This window comes from Marmota marmota, unplaced genomic scaffold, assembly GCF_001458135.2.
Source record: "Marmota marmota marmota unplaced genomic scaffold, marMar, whole genome shotgun sequence".
Lineage (NCBI taxonomy): Eukaryota > Metazoa > Chordata > Mammalia > Rodentia > Sciuridae > Marmota > Marmota marmota.
Window position 1 is genome coordinate 696158 of NW_026000075.1, and position 18390 is coordinate 714547.

Genomic DNA, 18390 nt, shown 5'->3' on the forward strand with positions numbered 1-18390 from the left:
CAAAAAAAAAAAAAAAAAAGACATTATTATAACTTAGCTTAAGTAAAAATATTTAAAACGAAAGTTTAAAATGTACTTTAAAATGTTTTCTTTGAATAAATCATTATTTTTAAGAACTTGAAGGATCAGAGAGGTCCAGAATAATATAACCATAAGTATTTCTTATAACTTTTATTATAGTCTTCATGGTAACCAGAGTTTTAGAGATCTTAGAAAATTCAAATTGATGAATTTATGCTTGAAAATATTAAATGATGGTTTTCTAATATTCTAACATTTACTTAAAAGGTTGTTTTCTGAGGGTTAGGAAATTTGATTCAATTACCTTGCAGCAGCTTCCACTAGAGCCTTTTCATCTGGTGAAGATGCATAATATTCCAACTGGGAGGGTGCCAGGTTGGATTGCCAGGGGCCATCACCAATGCCATCAGTGTGAACATTGCTGATCTGAACAGTGTGGCAGAGACTGACTGCCTTAAAGAAGAGATCGTGTTCTTTAATCTGTAAAAATATAATAATCGATGATAAAAGCAGCGTTCCCCAATATCATTAAGGAAACTACAGACAGAATCCTAACAGCTAAAACAAGAAAGAGTCCAATGACCCAAAGAGCCATGAAACACCACAATGGCTTAAGATCCTTCAACATATGTGCATCTTTTTAGAAGGTATAACCAAACTGCAAGTAAAGGAGAATACCTTTTTGTGGACAAAGTGAGGACTCAATAAGTGTTAAATAAATTTAAGCTTATTTCTCAGTTTCTTTACTTCAAGGGAATACCAGCTTTTCTTAACTCTGTTTCATTTAAATACCTGGAGAACTCAGACTAACACACTTGAAGTGACAAGTTAAATTGGGCTGAAACTAAAAAATCTTAGGCTTATATTCTGTAGTATATTCAAATATATACATTTCAAATATTCATTCCTTGCTCCAAAGATACAAACTTTTCCCCCACAATCCATCAACTACTGAAGAGAATTAATGCATATGCAACACTTATTTCTTTATTTTTGGTAATGGGGATTTAATCCATGGGTGGCTTACCACTGAGCTATGTCACCAGTCCTTTTTATTTTTATTTTTTTGAGACAGGATCTTGGTAAGCTGCTCAGGCCAGCTTCAGCTAACTAGGATTTTCTTGCCTCAGCCTCTCAAGTTGCTGGGATTACAGGCAAGTACCACCATACCTATAGAAACGTTTATTTATTAATTTAGAAATTGCTTACTAGTTCAGTTTCATTTTCAGGACTGGTTCTAAAAGAAGAACTGGTTGTAAGATGGGATAAGTTGTTAAGATGAGATAAACTATTCAGATAAGTTAAGTTTCCTTCTGAAGAGTCAGGTGTTGGTCCTTCAGGTACAAGTCTACCATTGATTTCTTGGTATTTCATGCCATTAATTGAACATTCCCGAAACTGCATCTCATTTTCTGTCAACGTTCCAGTTTTATCTGTAAACACATATTCCACCTACAGAGAAAGAACAAAATAAACCTTGTATTCAAGGTCCTTTGTTGAATAACAAAAACTTTGTCTCTCTGTCTCTTGAAATCTAGTTGATCTATTAACCTTAGTACACCAATGTTGAGATTTCAAGCATAAGTCCATGCATATACAATATAGATGCCAAAGAAACTAAACAAGGCAACACAAAACATTTTAAATCTATATGAGCTTTGATGTTTGTAGCATCTTTAGATACATAATTCCTCTGAAGAACTGACTCACATATAGTATAAGAAATTCATTTCTATCTCTTGGGTAAACTATTTTTTTAAATAATATAACTAAAAAATTATCACTAAAGTAAGGATATAAGGAATGCCTTATAACCTGGAAGGTAAAAGGATATCTGGATCTGAAGAAATGTAGAAAGTTGTCCAAAATAGGGAAAACTGAAACAGAGGGCAGGAAACAAATACAATGAAAAAATTAAATGTTTGAAAGAAAAAAAAACATTTTTTAAAAGGTAGTTAAGAAAAATTATTTTAATATTTTTAGAGACTAATTCCAGAAAATTAATCCTAGAAGAGGGTAGGTCCATGAATAGAGAGGCACATTGGTTAAGTCTCGATATAACCAGAATTACAGTGAAGACTTGATTCCTACAATGATAACTTAAAAAGAGAGGTAAGAGCTGGGAATGTTGCTTAGTGACAGAGCACTTGAATAGTGTTCTCAAGGTCTTGGGTTCAATTTCTAGTACTGCAAAATTTAAAAATTTAAAAAATAAAAAATAAAAAGGGAGGGAGGTAGCTGTCACAAGAAAAAACACACCACAGACCAATGAACAAACACACACACACACACACACACACACACACACACACACACCAGATCCAGAAACATATAAAACAGATTATCTACCATGATTATGTGGAATTTATTCCTGGAATAAAAGACGGATTCGACATAAAAAAAAAAGAATGTAATCTACTGTATTAATAATATTTGTACTTTATTAATAAAATGACCATCTTAATAGATACAGAAAAAAGATTTGACAAAATTCAATGCCTGTCATGATAAAAACAACCAACAAACTAAAAATATAAAAAGAACTTCCTCAACTTGATAAAAGATATCAAAAAACCCCTCACAGCTACCAAAATATAGAATGCCCTTCTCCTAAATGCAGAGAAATAAGACATAGATATCTGTTCTGGCCACTTTTATCAACACTGTATTGAAGTACTAGTTAGGGAAATTAGTTCCCCCCCCCCAAAAAAAAAGGGAGAAAGAGAAAAAGAAAAGTTATCCTGATTGCATAAACTGGGAAAATTTCTCCATTTGCATATGAAATGACATTGTATATAAAAAAATCCTAAGGAATCCATTGAAATATCTATTAGAACAAATAACCAAGTTCAGCCAAGATTCTAGGATAAAAGAGCACCACTATGTAGAAAGAAGAGTTCACCTAAGTTATACTCCATGTATTTATACTATTTCAAAATACACTCTACTGTCATGTGTATCTAAACAGAATTAAAAAAAGGAAAAGTAGAGTTTACTGCTTCGAGCAAGAAATAAATATAAGTGATAAACACTTAAATGTCCATATTATTGGGAATAGTAAAGATAACTATAACACCAGAGACATAGGAATTCTGCTACGTAAAATAATAATAATAATGATAATAAAGGTGGGTCTGGTGAGGAATGCCTGTAGTCCAGGTACTCATGAGGCTAAGGAAGGAGGACTATACTATAGGAGTCTGAGTTCTGCTTGGAAGCAAAGGAAGACCCCATCTTCAAGAAAAATATGAAAGGGTCGGGGGTGGAAGAGGGAGAAAGACAAAGAAAGAGAGGGAGAAGAAAAAAAAATTCCTAACTAACTGATATGCTTGAACATACAGAGGCAAGAAGCTTCATGTATTTGTTAAGGACTTGTCTGTGGTATGTGGAAATTATGCAAATGAAAGAACAAAGCAACTCTAATTCTAAGGAAAACAAAATATATAGAAAGAAAACAAAATAACATCATTATAGGAAACATAAAGAATAAGGAATTAATGAATAGTAGTCAAATGATATCAATCAATAAATAATAAATTCTAATTTGTGAAATAACAATATTGAGGGGCTTGGGGAAGTAAGGGGGGTTATGTGTCAGAATATGTATGGGAAGGAGGAGTATGAGTTTATCTTCATATTTCATAATAGATAATTTCTAGCATGTTAAAATTAAGAAAGGGTGTAGAAATACATTGATAAATAATAAAAGAAGCAATTTAAAAATTAAAAATGGAATAAGATGTAGAGCAAAGCAGGGATTTTTTGATATGAACTTTGTAATATTTGTTATATTAGCCTTTGTACATGTATTGTTTTAAAAATAAAATATTCTGGTTATATTCACCTGTCCAAGCTCTTCATTAAGATCAGAAGTATTGACTTGAGCTTTCTGATCTGATTCTTCATGATAGAGATCAAGATCCCAGCCAATAAAAAACGATCCAAGAAATTTTTGCATTTCAACTGTCACATATAATGAAATTGGAATGATGAAATTGTAGAGTACCAAAAAAGCAAGGAAATCAGAAATAAACCTCAGAATCTAGGAAAAAAGAAATGATTATTTGATAAGAGCATGAGAATTTCTTCTGTGTTACTTCTTATCAAAAGGTTTCATAACTAAACAGATCATCAATTATATTCCAAAATAGGATAATATCACAAATTGAAATTCATTTATTAAATTGTCTTTTTAACATTTATTTTCTTTATTTAGACTCTTGATCAGAGTAAAGGCAAACAATAAATTCAAATAATTTGTTACTTTTCAGAAGCTAAAGTCACCTGATATTACTGAAACTGCCTTTGGTAAAATTATAATTATGCCCTCTGGAGTGCACTTACCCACTCTACTCCCTTCAAAACCATGGACAATTAAAATTGAGTGTAAATTCCAAAAAAATATAAGATAATTGCTAGGTTGGAACTGATAAGAAATCAAAACTCTGAAGTACAGATTTTACAGGGATAGCCTTAATCCACAGCATAGCAGAGCCAAATTTCCATTTGAATTCTGAGAAAGGTAAAATAACTGTGAATGGTATTGAAAATATCATCCTGTATTTTATCTGCTTTGTGATCTCCTAGAGATCCAAATACATCTTTCAATGTGTATATTTTAATCTAAGGTTAAATTTGGAGGACAATTATTTACCAAAATTGTAGTTTAAATTCTCTTGGTAGTCCACATTTAATCAGTTTAAACCTTTATATGATATAATTTGTGAGTTACTTCATACCACCAAGACAGAGAAACCTGAATTATATAGACAGGATAGAAAATAAATCAACTTGCTCTTCAAATAATTTTCAATATACAATAAATGGAACAGAAAACAGAATTTGTAGTATTGAGGTAGATACAAATATAGTCAGATTTAAATTTTTGTGATCTGTTTTAACTACTCAAGTCATTCCACAGGGAACACAACTACTTACACATCCTAAGCTATGAAAAGCTGACTGCTCTTCACTTGCAATGTTGTTTTGTCAGTACTAACGGTTATGTGATCACAGTGTTCCATCCTATCACAAGCCACTAGCAAAGCACTAACTGCGCCAAAAAAAATAGTTTCTTTTATAGCAGAGCACCATAAAATACCTTACTACTATTTCTTTGATGTTCTGTTTTTTGGTTATACCAAGGTTCATCCCATTTTTCTTCAGCTTGCCATGTATACTTCAAGATAGTACTGATGATGGCTTCAGAGATAAGGATTATTAGATAAATTATTAAAAATGTGTTCATTGATCTGAAGCAAGAAAAAGACAATACAAAACATCCAAGTTACTGTCTTCATTTGCTTAGTAATTAATACTTCTATTAAAGAAGATAATAAAATAATAAGGTATTATTACAGCTATTTTAGAGGACACAGTCTTTACTTTCAAGAAATAACCATTCAAAAGAATCTATTTACTAGCAATAAAAGAACTGATACATATAGATGTTACAGTAAATAACAGCTTTGGCCAATTATTTTTGCTGTAAAGAATTGTTTGAAGAATTTTAAGTATTTTCAGGACCCATCTAATTACAAATGTACTAACAAAAGAACATTTTATGTTTTTTTTAATGCTATATGCATTAAAATTTTACAAAACTTGGCACATCCACTATCTTTATAAACATTCTGTGAAGAAGAGATTAATCCATTGTTTTTCCTGCTGAAGACCAAAGTCCAAATATATTTCTGTACTTTCTCCAAACCATCAAAGTCAGGATCCCTCTTCCCTTCACCAGTCAAATTTAATGTCACCTGTATGATGTTAAGTTTAGAAACATGCATTTTTCATATAATAAAATAAATGGCATCTTATTAGACAATACAAATATATACAAAATAATAAAACAATGGTATAATGAACCCCCATACATCTAACATGTATTGAGGGCAAATGCAGGTCTCAGGCTTTGTAAAAACTCTTAAGGATGGAAAAATGCCTGAATTCTGGATTTTCTCCACAGACCTTCATAATTTACCCTTATCTTAACTATGCAAGTAATTGATATTCCACTATCCTACAACGTAAACTCTATGCTATAGTGAGAATAGGTGGAGAGGAAAGAGAACAAGAAAGTAACTGTTTTTTGTTTGGGTATTATGTATTAGGCACAGTGTTTGACATTCCACCTTTTGTACTGCTCACATTGTTAAAGATAAACATTTGGTTCAAAGGAATAAAACAACTGGTCCAAGACCACATAACTAATATGCAGTGGATCTGAAGTTCAAATTTACATCAGCCTGACTCCAAATTCTGACATCATTAACCCAGTCATGCCCCACCTTCTGTCTTTGCTCACACTTCCCTCATCGCTCTTCTGCTTGCTTAAAATGTCAAAGATATTAACATTTTACCATTCTCATTTATTCTGTACTTTCCTTCTTTCAAATTACCCATTTAATTTTAATTTTTTTTGTGTGTGTTTTTAGTTTTTTAAATCCTGTCATTTCATTAATTGCTTCTTTTTCTTAGTTTTAGGGACTGAACCAGAGCATGGCACATGCTAGGCAAGTGCTCTACCACTGACTTCCTCATTCTCACCACCCTCCCACCCACTTTAATTTTATTTTGAGAAAGAATCTTTCTAAGTTGCTCAGACTGGCTTGAACTTCAGACCTTCCTACCTGAGCCTCCCAAGTAGCTGGGATTATAGGCATGCGCCACCCATGCCTGGCATCAATTGCCTTTTAATTTTTTTTATTTTAAAATAATTACAGGCACACGGGAAGTTATAAAAACAGTACAAAGTCTCATGTACTCTTAGCCCATGTTGACATCTTATATAGTTGTAGCATAATATCAAAACCAGGAAAACGATGTTGTTACAGTATAGTAAATTAGACTGTAGATTCATTCTCATCATTTATAAAATCTGTACTCATTTTTATGTGTGTGAATGGTTCTATGTAATTTAATGCTATATACAGATTAACCACCATTATCAATATATTGAACTTTGCCACAGAACTCCCTTGTGCTAATACTAACAATATTTGCGTCTATCCTCTCCTGTAGCTGTATAATTTTGTCACTTTGAGAATGTTGTAAGATTGAAATCATAAGAGTATATAATCTTTTGAGTGTGACTCTTTTTACCAAGTATAATGCCTTTAAGAGTTATTCAGGTTGTTATTTTCTTGCTAAGTAATGTTCATTGCATAAATGTACTAGATTTTTTGTTCAACTATTTACCCATTAAAGGACACTGAGAAGTGCTCCTAATAAAGTTATGTTTTGCTGTTACAAATAAAGTTGGTATGAACATTCCTGTATGAATTTATGTGTTAACATAAAATTCATTTCTCTGGGATAAATACCCAAGTGTGCAATTACTAGGCTGTATGGTAAATGCATGTCTAGTTTTGTAAGAAACTGAAAAACTATCTTCCAGAGTGTTGTTTCCACAATGATGAGAGATCCAGTTTCTTCACCTATTATCCAGCACTTGGTGTTACCACTATTTTTTATTTTAGCTGTTTTAATAGGTGGGGCGATACCTCACTGTGGTTCTAATTTGCTTTTCCCTAATAGGTAATGATGCAAATATCTTTTAAAAATTTTTTTTGCTTTGTTTTTAATTGGTTCTTCCTAGTTATATGTGATAGTAGAATCAATTCTGATAAGATTATACAAGCACAAAATATATCTTATCCTAATTAGGACCCCCATTCTTGTAAATGGACATGATAGTCTGAACATATTTTTATGTATTTATTTGCTATTTGCAACTCTTCTTTGGTGAAATATATATTCACATCTTTTGCTCATTTGTAACTGAATTTTTGGGTTACTGTTCAGTTTAAGAGTTCTTTATATATCTAGAAATAGGCCTCTGGGAGATTTATGGTTTGCATATATTTTCTTCTAGTATATAACTTGTCTTTCATCATTTTAACAGAACTTTGGAAAGATTTTTAGTTTAGATGAAATCCAATTTATTAATTATTATATCTAATAACTCTGTGCTTAACTCTAAGTCCTGCAGGTGTTCTACATTTTCTTCCATTTAGCATTTGATGATCTTTATTGGTAGTATAAACTAACGCTTTTTTTTCCCCCCCAAATTTTAGAGTCTCAAGCCATTTTTTCCAAATATTTTTTTTTTTTTTTACTTTGCCCCTTTCTCTTACTTGGGGATTCACTTATACTAAAGCTAGACAGTCTAATGTTGTCACACCTCCTCTGAAGTGCTGTTCTTTTCTCTCCAATCTTTTTTCTCTCAGTTCTTAAAATTGAATAATTTCCCTAAGTTCAGTAATTGATGTTAACTTTATCCAGTAATGTTTATCTTTTAGTACTTATATTTTTCAGCTCAATAATTTTCATGGGTTCTTTTTTAAAGTTTCCATTTCTCTTTTGAGTTTTCCCTATGTTCATTCATATTTTCTTTTAGGCCCTTGAACAAAAACAAGAGTTTTCTCATTTGTTCATTCGTATTTTCTTTTCGCTCCTTGCTTCAAAATTCTTATTTGCTAATTGTAAGATTTAGATTATTTTGGAGACAATTTCCATTGAATGCTTTTTCCAATAAAGTATGAGTTACATTCTTTTTTCACTGCAGACTTTTCTTTTTGGTGGTACTGGGTATCAAAACCAGGACTTTGCACATGCCAGGCAAGTGCTTTATGTCTGCTTATTTTTTTTTAATGCATACTGGACTTTCTAAATAATAGGCTGCAGAACCTATATTATTTCATATTTCTCAGAAGAGTGCTGATTTTTATTTCATTAGGCAGTTAACCTGGTTGGACTTAACCCCCTCAATTCTGTCTCCACAGAATTTCACTACTTCCACAGTGAGAAGTAGTGAAATTCTCTGTTCAGTTCTTTCAGCTTCCTGCTACTATTTTGTTTATTTTTTTCCCCAAGCCCACTAGGTATACCTTGCACATATATATATGGTTCTAGTAGTCAGGCAAGGATCTGAAAGAAATTTCTGAGGTTTTCAAGTTCTCTAGCTCTCTCCTTACATATTTGTCCCTAACTTTCCAGCTGTTCTTCCATCACCTTTGAATCATGTCCTCTGGTATTTTAATCCAGTAAAGTTCAGACTTTCTTTTCTTCTTTCCTCTTCCTCTCTTCCCCCTTCTTCTTCTTCTTCTTTTTTTTTTTTTTCTTGCAGTACTAGAGATTGAACCCAGGGTCTTATGTACATTAGGCAAATGCTATACTGAGCTGAATCCACATTCCATGCTTAGACTTTTTGATGTCCTTAGCAGTTCATAAATTGGGAATGCCCTCAGACAAAAGTTGTATTCAAATCTTTTCCCTTGGTGTTGACATCTTTCAAGATTAGCCTCCTTGCTGGTTTCTGCTTACTTTTGGTCAATTTCCAGTATTTTCTAATAGCTTATTATTTTAAAACATGTTTTTTTCCTTTTAAAAATTATTATCATAGGAAGGTTAGCCTGATCAAGTGATTCTACAGTTTACCCAACACAATATTTATTTTTAAAGTCATACTTTAGTATGACAACATGCAAAATGCTGCCTGTACATAAAAATATAAGACACTGCCCTGCCTCCAAGGACACAATTTTATTGATATATATATATATATATATATATATAACAAATATAGTTATAATTATATATAAATAAGTGAAAAGTTTTCTTACTTTTCTACTGCAGATCGTTTCTGTGACTTGCTCTTGTAATTTAATGCCATCTTAGTTTCCATTCCAGTGTATATAGCAACACCTACCAAACAAAACAAAACAAAACTTCTTTTAAAAATAATCCTCTGGGCTGTTTCACAGGAAATAAATGTGCTCAACAGCATGAAACCATCTTTAAAAAAGGATTGTCTGACAGTTATTGTACTTTTGGCTTTTCTTTAAGTCTTTTAAGTTTTTAAAGTCTTTCCAAGTCCAATTTTGTAGAAACCCTAATCACTCAGCCTGCTGGACAAGGAGGCCATGAGAGTCCTGTGCCAGAGTTATAATGGATTCCTGAAAGAGATATTATTTGTGTTGGAATTGATAGAGAAAAATGATGAAAAAGACCGAGTTAACAGTGCTAACTAACAAAGACAGAAACAGAAAAGCACTTTGTTAGGTTGAGACAATGTATCGGGGCCATGTGTGAAAGCCCCAATGCCAGAATCTGGAGTCTAGACATCATTCCATAAGCACTGGAGAGATAATATGGATATCCATCATAGTAAATTACGTAAATGCAAAGAAAATGCCATTTAAAAAATGTGTGCCTACATAAAAGACTCTGAGATGAGTGAGAATGACAGTAATAACAGGACTAATACTGGGAATGAATGACATTTGGCAAAAACAACCTTATAAAAACTTTGCAGTTAGACCTTGGTTTGAATACTAGCCTGCCATTTACTAGTTCCACATCTATGTATAAGTAATCTCTTGGAGTCTCAATTTCCTCATCTTTAAATGGAGGAAAAATACCTTATAGAACTGGGAGATCCGAATGAAAAATTAACAAAATGTCTAGAATCAAACAGATAATTAGCAAATGTTCATTCTTAATGCTAAATACTAATCTGAGAAATAATACAGGACTAATCATGCACTCTTTATCCTGGAATTTTTATTATTAGAATGACTCCTTAAAGGCAGGGGTCATAACTCAAATGAGAAAGGGCACTGGAACTGTAGAAATGTGTAAAAATACCCATAGTGAAACAACAGGAAAAAGTGGTGTTGAGGCAAACAACAGAAAATAGACCCACTTAAAGGCATTCAAATACATATTTTAAGAGTGTACAAAACTGGGACCACTGCTTTAAGGTAAACAGGCATGAAGGAGACACTATTAGAAAGATATACTAAAATATACTTACTTGAGCTCTAAAAGCCCTGGAGAGTTACTTTGGTTTCTGCCATCAGAACATTAAAATGGATTTTTTAAAACCATGGTAGAATACATATAACATACAATTTACTATTTTCAGGGGCACTTAGAACATTCACAATTTTATAGAACCAACCATATAAACCAGAGAATATTTTTATCACTCTGAAAGAAAACTCTGCACCCATTAAATAATTAGTTCCCTAGTTCCCTCCTCTCCCCAACCCCTGGGACCCACTTATCTACTTGTGTCTATGACTTTATCCATTCTGGGTATTTCAATAAATGGAATCATACCATTATGTGACCTTTTATGTCTCACATCTTTCACTTAACACAATATTCAAGGCTCATCCATGTTGTAGCATGCATTACTTCATTCCTTTTTATGGTTAAGTAGTATTCTATTATACGGATATACCATATTTTATTTATGCATTCATTAGTTGATGAACATTTGGCTGTTCCCAATCTTTGGTTATTGTGAAGAGTGCTGCTATGAAGATTCTTGTGCAAGTTTTTGAACACCCATTTTCTGTTCTCTTGGGTATATACCTAGTGTGAGACTGTTGAGTCATATGGTAATACTATGTTTAACTTCCTGAAGAACTGCCAAACTGTTTTACTAGAAGCTGTGACATTTTACACTACCATCCGCAATGAAATAGGGTTCTTCTTTCTCCATATCCTTGCCAATGCTTATTTTCTTTAAAAAAAAAAAAAATATATATATATATATATATATATATATATATATATAAAAATATAAGATTTATCAGAGAGCCTAATACTGAGAGATAAGATATAATACAGGTAACAGGAAAAGAAAATCAGAAGCAAGGGTCTGGTGGTTTTGCGCACAAAACTAGTGGCCACACGCACCCTGGATTGTGATTGCAGTTCAGAAGAGGGCAGCTTCAAGTGCGGTGTAAATTGAAAAACCAACCCACGCTGGCGACAGTGAAGACATCGATAAATTTCTTAAGTCATATGATTTGCCCAGACTGAGTCAGGAGGATACTCACAACTTAAACAGACCAATAACAATAGATGAAATAGAAGAAGCAATCAAAAGACTTCCAACCAAGAAAAGCCCAGGACCGGATGGGTATACAGCGGAGTTTTACAAAACCTTTAAGGAAGAATTAATACCAATACTTTTCAAGTTATTTCAGGAAATAGAAAAAGAAGGAGCTCTGCCAAATTCATTCTATGAGGCCAACATCACCCTGATTCCGAAACCAGACAAAGACACCTCAAAGAAAGAAAACTACAGACCAATATCTCTGATGAACCTAGATGCAAAAATCCTCAATAAAATTCTGGCGAATCGGATACAAAAACATATCAAAAAAATTGTGCACCATGATCAAGTAGGATTCATCCCTGGGATGCAAGGCTGGTTCAATATACGGAAATCAATAAATGTTATTCACCACATCAATAGACTTAAAAATAAGAACCATATGATCATCTCAATAGACGCAGAAAAAGCATTCGACAAAGTACAGCATCCCTTTATGTTCAAAACATTAGAAAAACTAGGGATAACAGGAACTTACCTCGACATTGTAAAAGCTATCTATGCTAAGCCTCAGGCTAGCATCATTCTCAATGGAGAAAAATTGAAGGCATTCCCCCTAAAATCTGGAACAAGACAGGGATGCCCTCTATCACCACTTCTATTCAATATAGTTCTCGAAACACTGGCCAGAGCAATTAGACAGACGAAAGAAATTAAAGGCATAAAAATAGGAAAGGAAGAACTTAAATTATCACTATTTGCAGATGACATGATTCTATACCTAGAAGACCCAAAAGGGTCTACAAAAAAACTACTAGAACTAATAAATGAATTCAGCAAAGTGGCAGGATATAAAATCAACACGCATAAATCAAAGGCATTTCTGTATATCAGCGACAAAACTTCTGAAACGGAAATGAGGAAAAACACTCCATTCACAATATCCTCAAAAAAAATAAAATACTTGGGAATCAACCTAACAAAAGAGGTGAAAGATTTATATAATGAAAACTACAAAACCCTAAAAAGAGAAGTAGAAGAAGATCTTAGAAGATGGAAAAATATACCCTGTTCATGGATAGGCAGAACTAACATCATCAAAATGGCGATATTACCAAAAGTTCTCTATAGGTTTAATGCAATGCCAATCAAAATCCCAACGGCATTTCTTGTAGAAATGGATAAAGCAATCATGAAATTCATATGGAAAAATAAAAGACCCAGAATAGCAAAAGCAATTCTAAGCAGGAAGTGCGAATCAGGCGGTATAGCGATACCAGACTTAAAACTATATTACAGAGCAATAGTAACAAAAACAGCATGGTACTGGTACCAAAACAGGAGGGTGGACCAATGGTACAGAATAGAGGACACAGAGACTAATCCACAAAGCTACAACTATCTTATATTTGATAAAGGAGCTAAAAGCATGCAATGGAGGGAGGATAGCATCTTCAACAAATGGTGCTGGGAAAACTGGAAATCCATATGCAACAAAATGAAACTGAATCCCCTCCTCTCGCCATGCACAAAAGTTAACTCAAAGTGGATCAAGGAGCTAGATATCAAATCAGAGACTCTGCGTCTGATAGAAGAAAAAGTTGGCTCCGATCTACATATTGTAGGGTCGGGCTCCAAATTCCTTAATAGGACACCCATAGCACAAAAGTTGATAACAAAAATCAACAAATGGGACTTACTTAAACTGAAAAGTTTTCTCTCAGCAAGAGAAACAATAAAAGAGGTAAATAGGGAGCCTACATCATGGGAACAAATTTTTACTCCTCACACTTCAGATAGAGCCCTAATATCCAGAGTATACAAAGAACTCAAAAAATTAAACAATAAGAAAACAAATAACCCAATCAACAAATGGGCCAAGGACCTGAACAGACACTTCTCAGAGGAGGACATACAATCAATCAACAAGTACATGAAAAAATGCTCACCATCTCTAGCAGTCAGAGAAATGCAAATCAAAACCACCCTAAGATACCATCTCACTCCAGTAAGATTGGCAGCCATTATGAAGTCAAACAACAACAAGTGCTGGAGAGGATGTGGGGAAAAGGGTACTCTTGTACATTGCTGGTGGGACTGCAAACTGGTGCGGCCAATCTGGAAAGCAGTATGGAGATTCCTGGGAAAGCTGGGAATGGAACCACCATTTGACCCAGCTATTGCCCTTCTTGGACTATTCCCTGAAGACCTTAAAAGAGCGTACTACAGGGATACTGCTACATCGATGTTCATAGCAGCACAATTCACAATTGCTAGACTGTGGAACCAACCCAGATGCCCTTCAATAGATGAATGGATAAAAAAAATGTGGCATTTATACACCATGGAGTATTACGCAGCACTAAAAAATGACAAAATCATAGAATTTGCAGGGAAATGGATGGCACTAGAGCAGATTATGCTTAGTGAAGCTAGCCAATCCCTAAAAAACAAATACCAAATGTCTTCTTTGATATAATGACAGCAACAAAGAACAGAGCAGGGAGGAAGAGCAGGAAGAAAAGATTAACATTAAACAGAGACATGAGGTAGGAGGGAAAGGGAGAGAAAAGGGAAATTGCATGGTAATGGAGGGAGACCCTCATTGTTATACAAAATTACATATAAGAGGTTGTGAGGGGAATGGAAAAATAAACAAGGAGAGAAATGAATTACAGTAGATGGGGTAGAGAGAGAAGAAGGGAGGGGAGGGGAGGGGGGATAGTAGAGGATAGGAAATGTAGCAGAATACAACAGTTACTAGTAGGGCATTATGTAAAAATGTGGATGTGTAACCGATGTGATTCTGCAATCTGTATTTGGGGTAAAATTGGGAGTTCATAACCTACTTGAATCTAATGTATGAAATTTGATATGTCAAGAGCTTTGTAATATTTTGAACAACCAATTAAAAAAAAAAAAAAAGAAAAAGAAAATCAGAAGCAAGACCTAAAAACCTGTGGGCAACAGTGGGCCAGAGTACTAAGAAGTATTCTGAAATGGGAGAAACTAGTTGATACATAAAGATTATCACGAATCTCACAGTTGGCCTAGAGTGAGTTCAGAGTGTACTAAATTCATTTTCCCAGGCAAGAGCACTATTTATTATTTATTCTGATAAAGACAGCATATGTCCCAATAATATGTGGTTTATAGTTAGGTCAACAGGAATTCACTGAATAAATGAACATATGAATGAATAAGAGAGCAGTAATTAATCTAATCTAAAAATAATCACAACGGAATTATAGAGATAATTTACTATACCATAATGGTAGATTATATTAGCTCTCATCCACATTACTAGAAATACCAGAATTATTTTCTTGGCATTATTTTACAAGTATCCACAAAGACAGTATAAGAGCAAGTTTCTAGTCTCTTACTCAAACAACAACAACAACAAAAAAAACACAACAAGGAGTAACAACAAAAAATACAAAATTAATTCAATGTTTGTAAGAAAATTATAATATATAACATTATAAGAATTGAATTATTTAACAAAAAGACCATACATGCTGTATTCTTAAAAAATACAAAATAATAATTAAAAATTTAAAAATATATACAGACCAAAAATTTCTTTTGTATTTTTTAATCTGGCTCCACGAAGCAAGAGACTCTCTGGTCCCAAAGGTCTAAGAAAAAAGAGAACATCAAAGAGCATTGAATATATTAAAAATTCAATTCAATTAAAGGACATCTTCAGTAGGAGGTACTCAAGCTATAGCTACAACTCTGCTTTCATATAAAACCAAAATCCCAGGTACTCTGCTACCTAGGCCAACCATGGTGTTAGTTATTATAACAACAAACACCTGCTTTAGCATTTACGTCACTTTAAAGTTAGTGGCTGAAAAATAAAATTAGACATGTAATAAATTCACAAAGCCACTAGTTTCAAAATTTTTTAAATGTTTAAAAGCAGTAATTTAAGAAAGTTTAGTAAAAGATAAAATTTTGAAAACTTGAGCAAAATTAATAAACAGCTTTAGAAGGGAAATACAGAATTAAAATGCATTATAAATGATTATAGTATGATTTGTGTATAAATGCATGAGTTTGCACAACTAAAATTATGCTGGATTACAAAATATAATGTAGAAAGTTTGTTAGTGTCTTTTGTACGCAGGAATGCACATTACAACTTGACTACTTGCATTGAATACTTCTTGGAGCACAGGTCTTCTTGCTGTTTGAATTTCTCTCCATAAAGGAGATTCAAAACCACAAGGTATAACTAGAAAGGAAATTGTAGTGATAGCAAAATGAAGAGTCTGTTATTGATAAGTTAAAAAAAAAAAACCTTCAGTGTGTTGATATTCCTTATGCTTTTCTGAAATATATATTTTTCTAAATTGAACAGAATCTGAACCATTTATGAAAGTATCTGCAAACCCAAACACTGCAACAGAACCAAGGAGGACTAGGTGTTTGGAATATGGCTAATAAGTATGGTTTTATTAAATAGTCGTATTTGGAGTCCTCTCTATGAATATTGCAACTAACTATTCAGAAGTTATACAACAATTCTTTTGCACTTAATATTGGATTTAACAATGGATAGAAATCTTTTGAGTTGACACTGGTATACAAAATTGGGCTAAAATGACAGCTTCAGATTAAAAGGTAATTCATCAGTTCACTCCAGTTGCTACAGTAAAGAAAGTGGTTCATTTTTTGGCCACTAGGAGCTGAAGTCACAAAACTGCTACTTTCCTTTACCAGCCACAATATCTTAATGTTAATGAAGATGATGAATCCACATATTTTTTCATTATTTCACTACAGAAATAAAAATAAAACCCAGTCAGTTATTCAGCAGGGATCTTACACATATCAAGATCTTATTAAAGTTTACAGAATGTGGTTCTGTGTTAAAATTTATTAAAAATGTGAATCAGTGCTGATGCATGAATTTTTGGTGGCTTGTCTTTAGGATTTCATTTTAAAAATGCCCAATTCATTCTGTTAGTGATTTATTTCATGCAGCTAGTATAAAATGAATATATCTTGGCTGAGGTTGTGGCTCAGCAGTAGAGCACTCATCTAGCACATGTGAGGTGCTGGGTTTGAGCCTCAGCATCATATAAAAATAAGTAAAATAAAGGTAGCGTGTCCAACTACAACTAAAAAATACACACACACACACACATATATATAAATGAACATGTCCCCCCAAAAGAGGTGGCATGTCAAATTTGATTAGAAATTCAAGGGTTGATTCCAACATTGATTCTAAATTAAGTTTTAAAGTTATGTAATTTCTTTCTACCAGCTAATCTTTGAACTGACCCAAAGTCTTTCATTTAAATCCCAAAAATTAACCTGAATTTTGAGGAAAAACAAATCAAAACAATCAACCAAGCAAATAACCAATAGAAGAGTGAGTGAATGGTCCTGGACTGGTCCCTACATACTCCAGTTTGAAATCCATGATTATGAAGTCAGGAAGACCATTGCATTTATACTTGCTAAATATTACATATGAAGTTTTTCACATTCTTTATTTTTTTAGTGCTGGGGATAGATAGAACCCAGGGTTCTAAGCACATGACTACCACTTAGCTATACCTCCAAGCCCTCATGTTCTTGACTTTAAGCATGGCTTTAAATACATAAGGATCTGAACACAGCAGCTATTTCCTTTTAAAGGTACTACCTAATATTATTAAAGAAAGAAATAAAAATATACAAATTTTACTAAATTACTTGATAACATTTTCTAAGATAGTTTACCTTTACTCATTGCCACCATAAATTACCAGCATATAAAGTGCTGAATGCTTTTATATTAAACTTTTCTGATACATTGTTGTTTACTTAATCTCCCTTTACCTTTTAGCCCCTCCCACAAAGAGTTCCCACTTAAGAGTAATTAGATAATGTGAATTTATTCTTACCTTACAATTTCTTCCATTTGTTGAGTTATTATCATTCGTCCCATGAATCTATAAAAGAATGCACTATGTTACAAAAATATATTACTTATAAATCAATGGGTGAAACACCTTAGTTTTAGCACTAGTTGCATATATATAAAACAAAAATGAACCTTTTGCATATATGAATGTTCAATATTCATGCTAGAAATTATAAAGATAGTCCTTTTGCTTTAAAACACTTAGTAATCTTGCCTTTTCTACGCCTGGTAATTAATAAATTTAAAAAATTTTCAAAATATAAATGCTATGTTTTTACTATTATTATTTGTTTGATCATCATGAGAATTTATAGTTTTTACACAAAAATGCATATGTTACTTAGCCAACAATGAATGTCTACATGTTTCATTATAATTGACTAATGACTCTTGTGACTATATGTCACTGAACCAGCTTATACATTCATTCATTCAACATATATTCACTGAGCAACTATGTACTGTATGAGTTATATGGTAGGGATAGAGTAGTAAGCAAAAAACCTATCAGTGAACTTCTGGACTTCTTTAGCCTTGCAGTTATATTTAAAGTGTCCATTGCTTGAAATCTAGAGTGAAACCATTCTAT

At 33.0% G+C, this 18390-nt stretch overlaps 1 protein-coding gene across 2 annotated transcripts in view; it reads right to left on the reverse strand.

Moving 5' to 3' along the window:
- Atp11b (ATPase phospholipid transporting 11B (putative)) overlaps positions 1–18390 on the reverse strand; it is a 79873-nt gene that overhangs the window by 45274 nt on the left and 16209 nt on the right. For both annotated transcript variants that reach the window (XR_007351626.1, XM_015494222.2), the window contains exons 7-13: positions 17782–17829; positions 15452–15516; positions 9648–9729; positions 5123–5273; positions 3866–4063; positions 1231–1473; positions 326–501 (exon numbers count right to left, since the gene is read on the reverse strand). Coding sequence is in view for 1 of the 2 variants with exons in the window: in XM_015494222.2 (XP_015349708.1) it covers positions 326–501; positions 1231–1473; positions 3866–4063; positions 5123–5273; positions 9648–9729; positions 15452–15516; positions 17782–17829 (963 nt within the window). In the remaining variant the exon portion in view is untranslated. The remainder of the gene's footprint in view (positions 1–325; positions 502–1230; positions 1474–3865; positions 4064–5122; positions 5274–9647; positions 9730–15451; positions 15517–17781; positions 17830–18390) is intronic.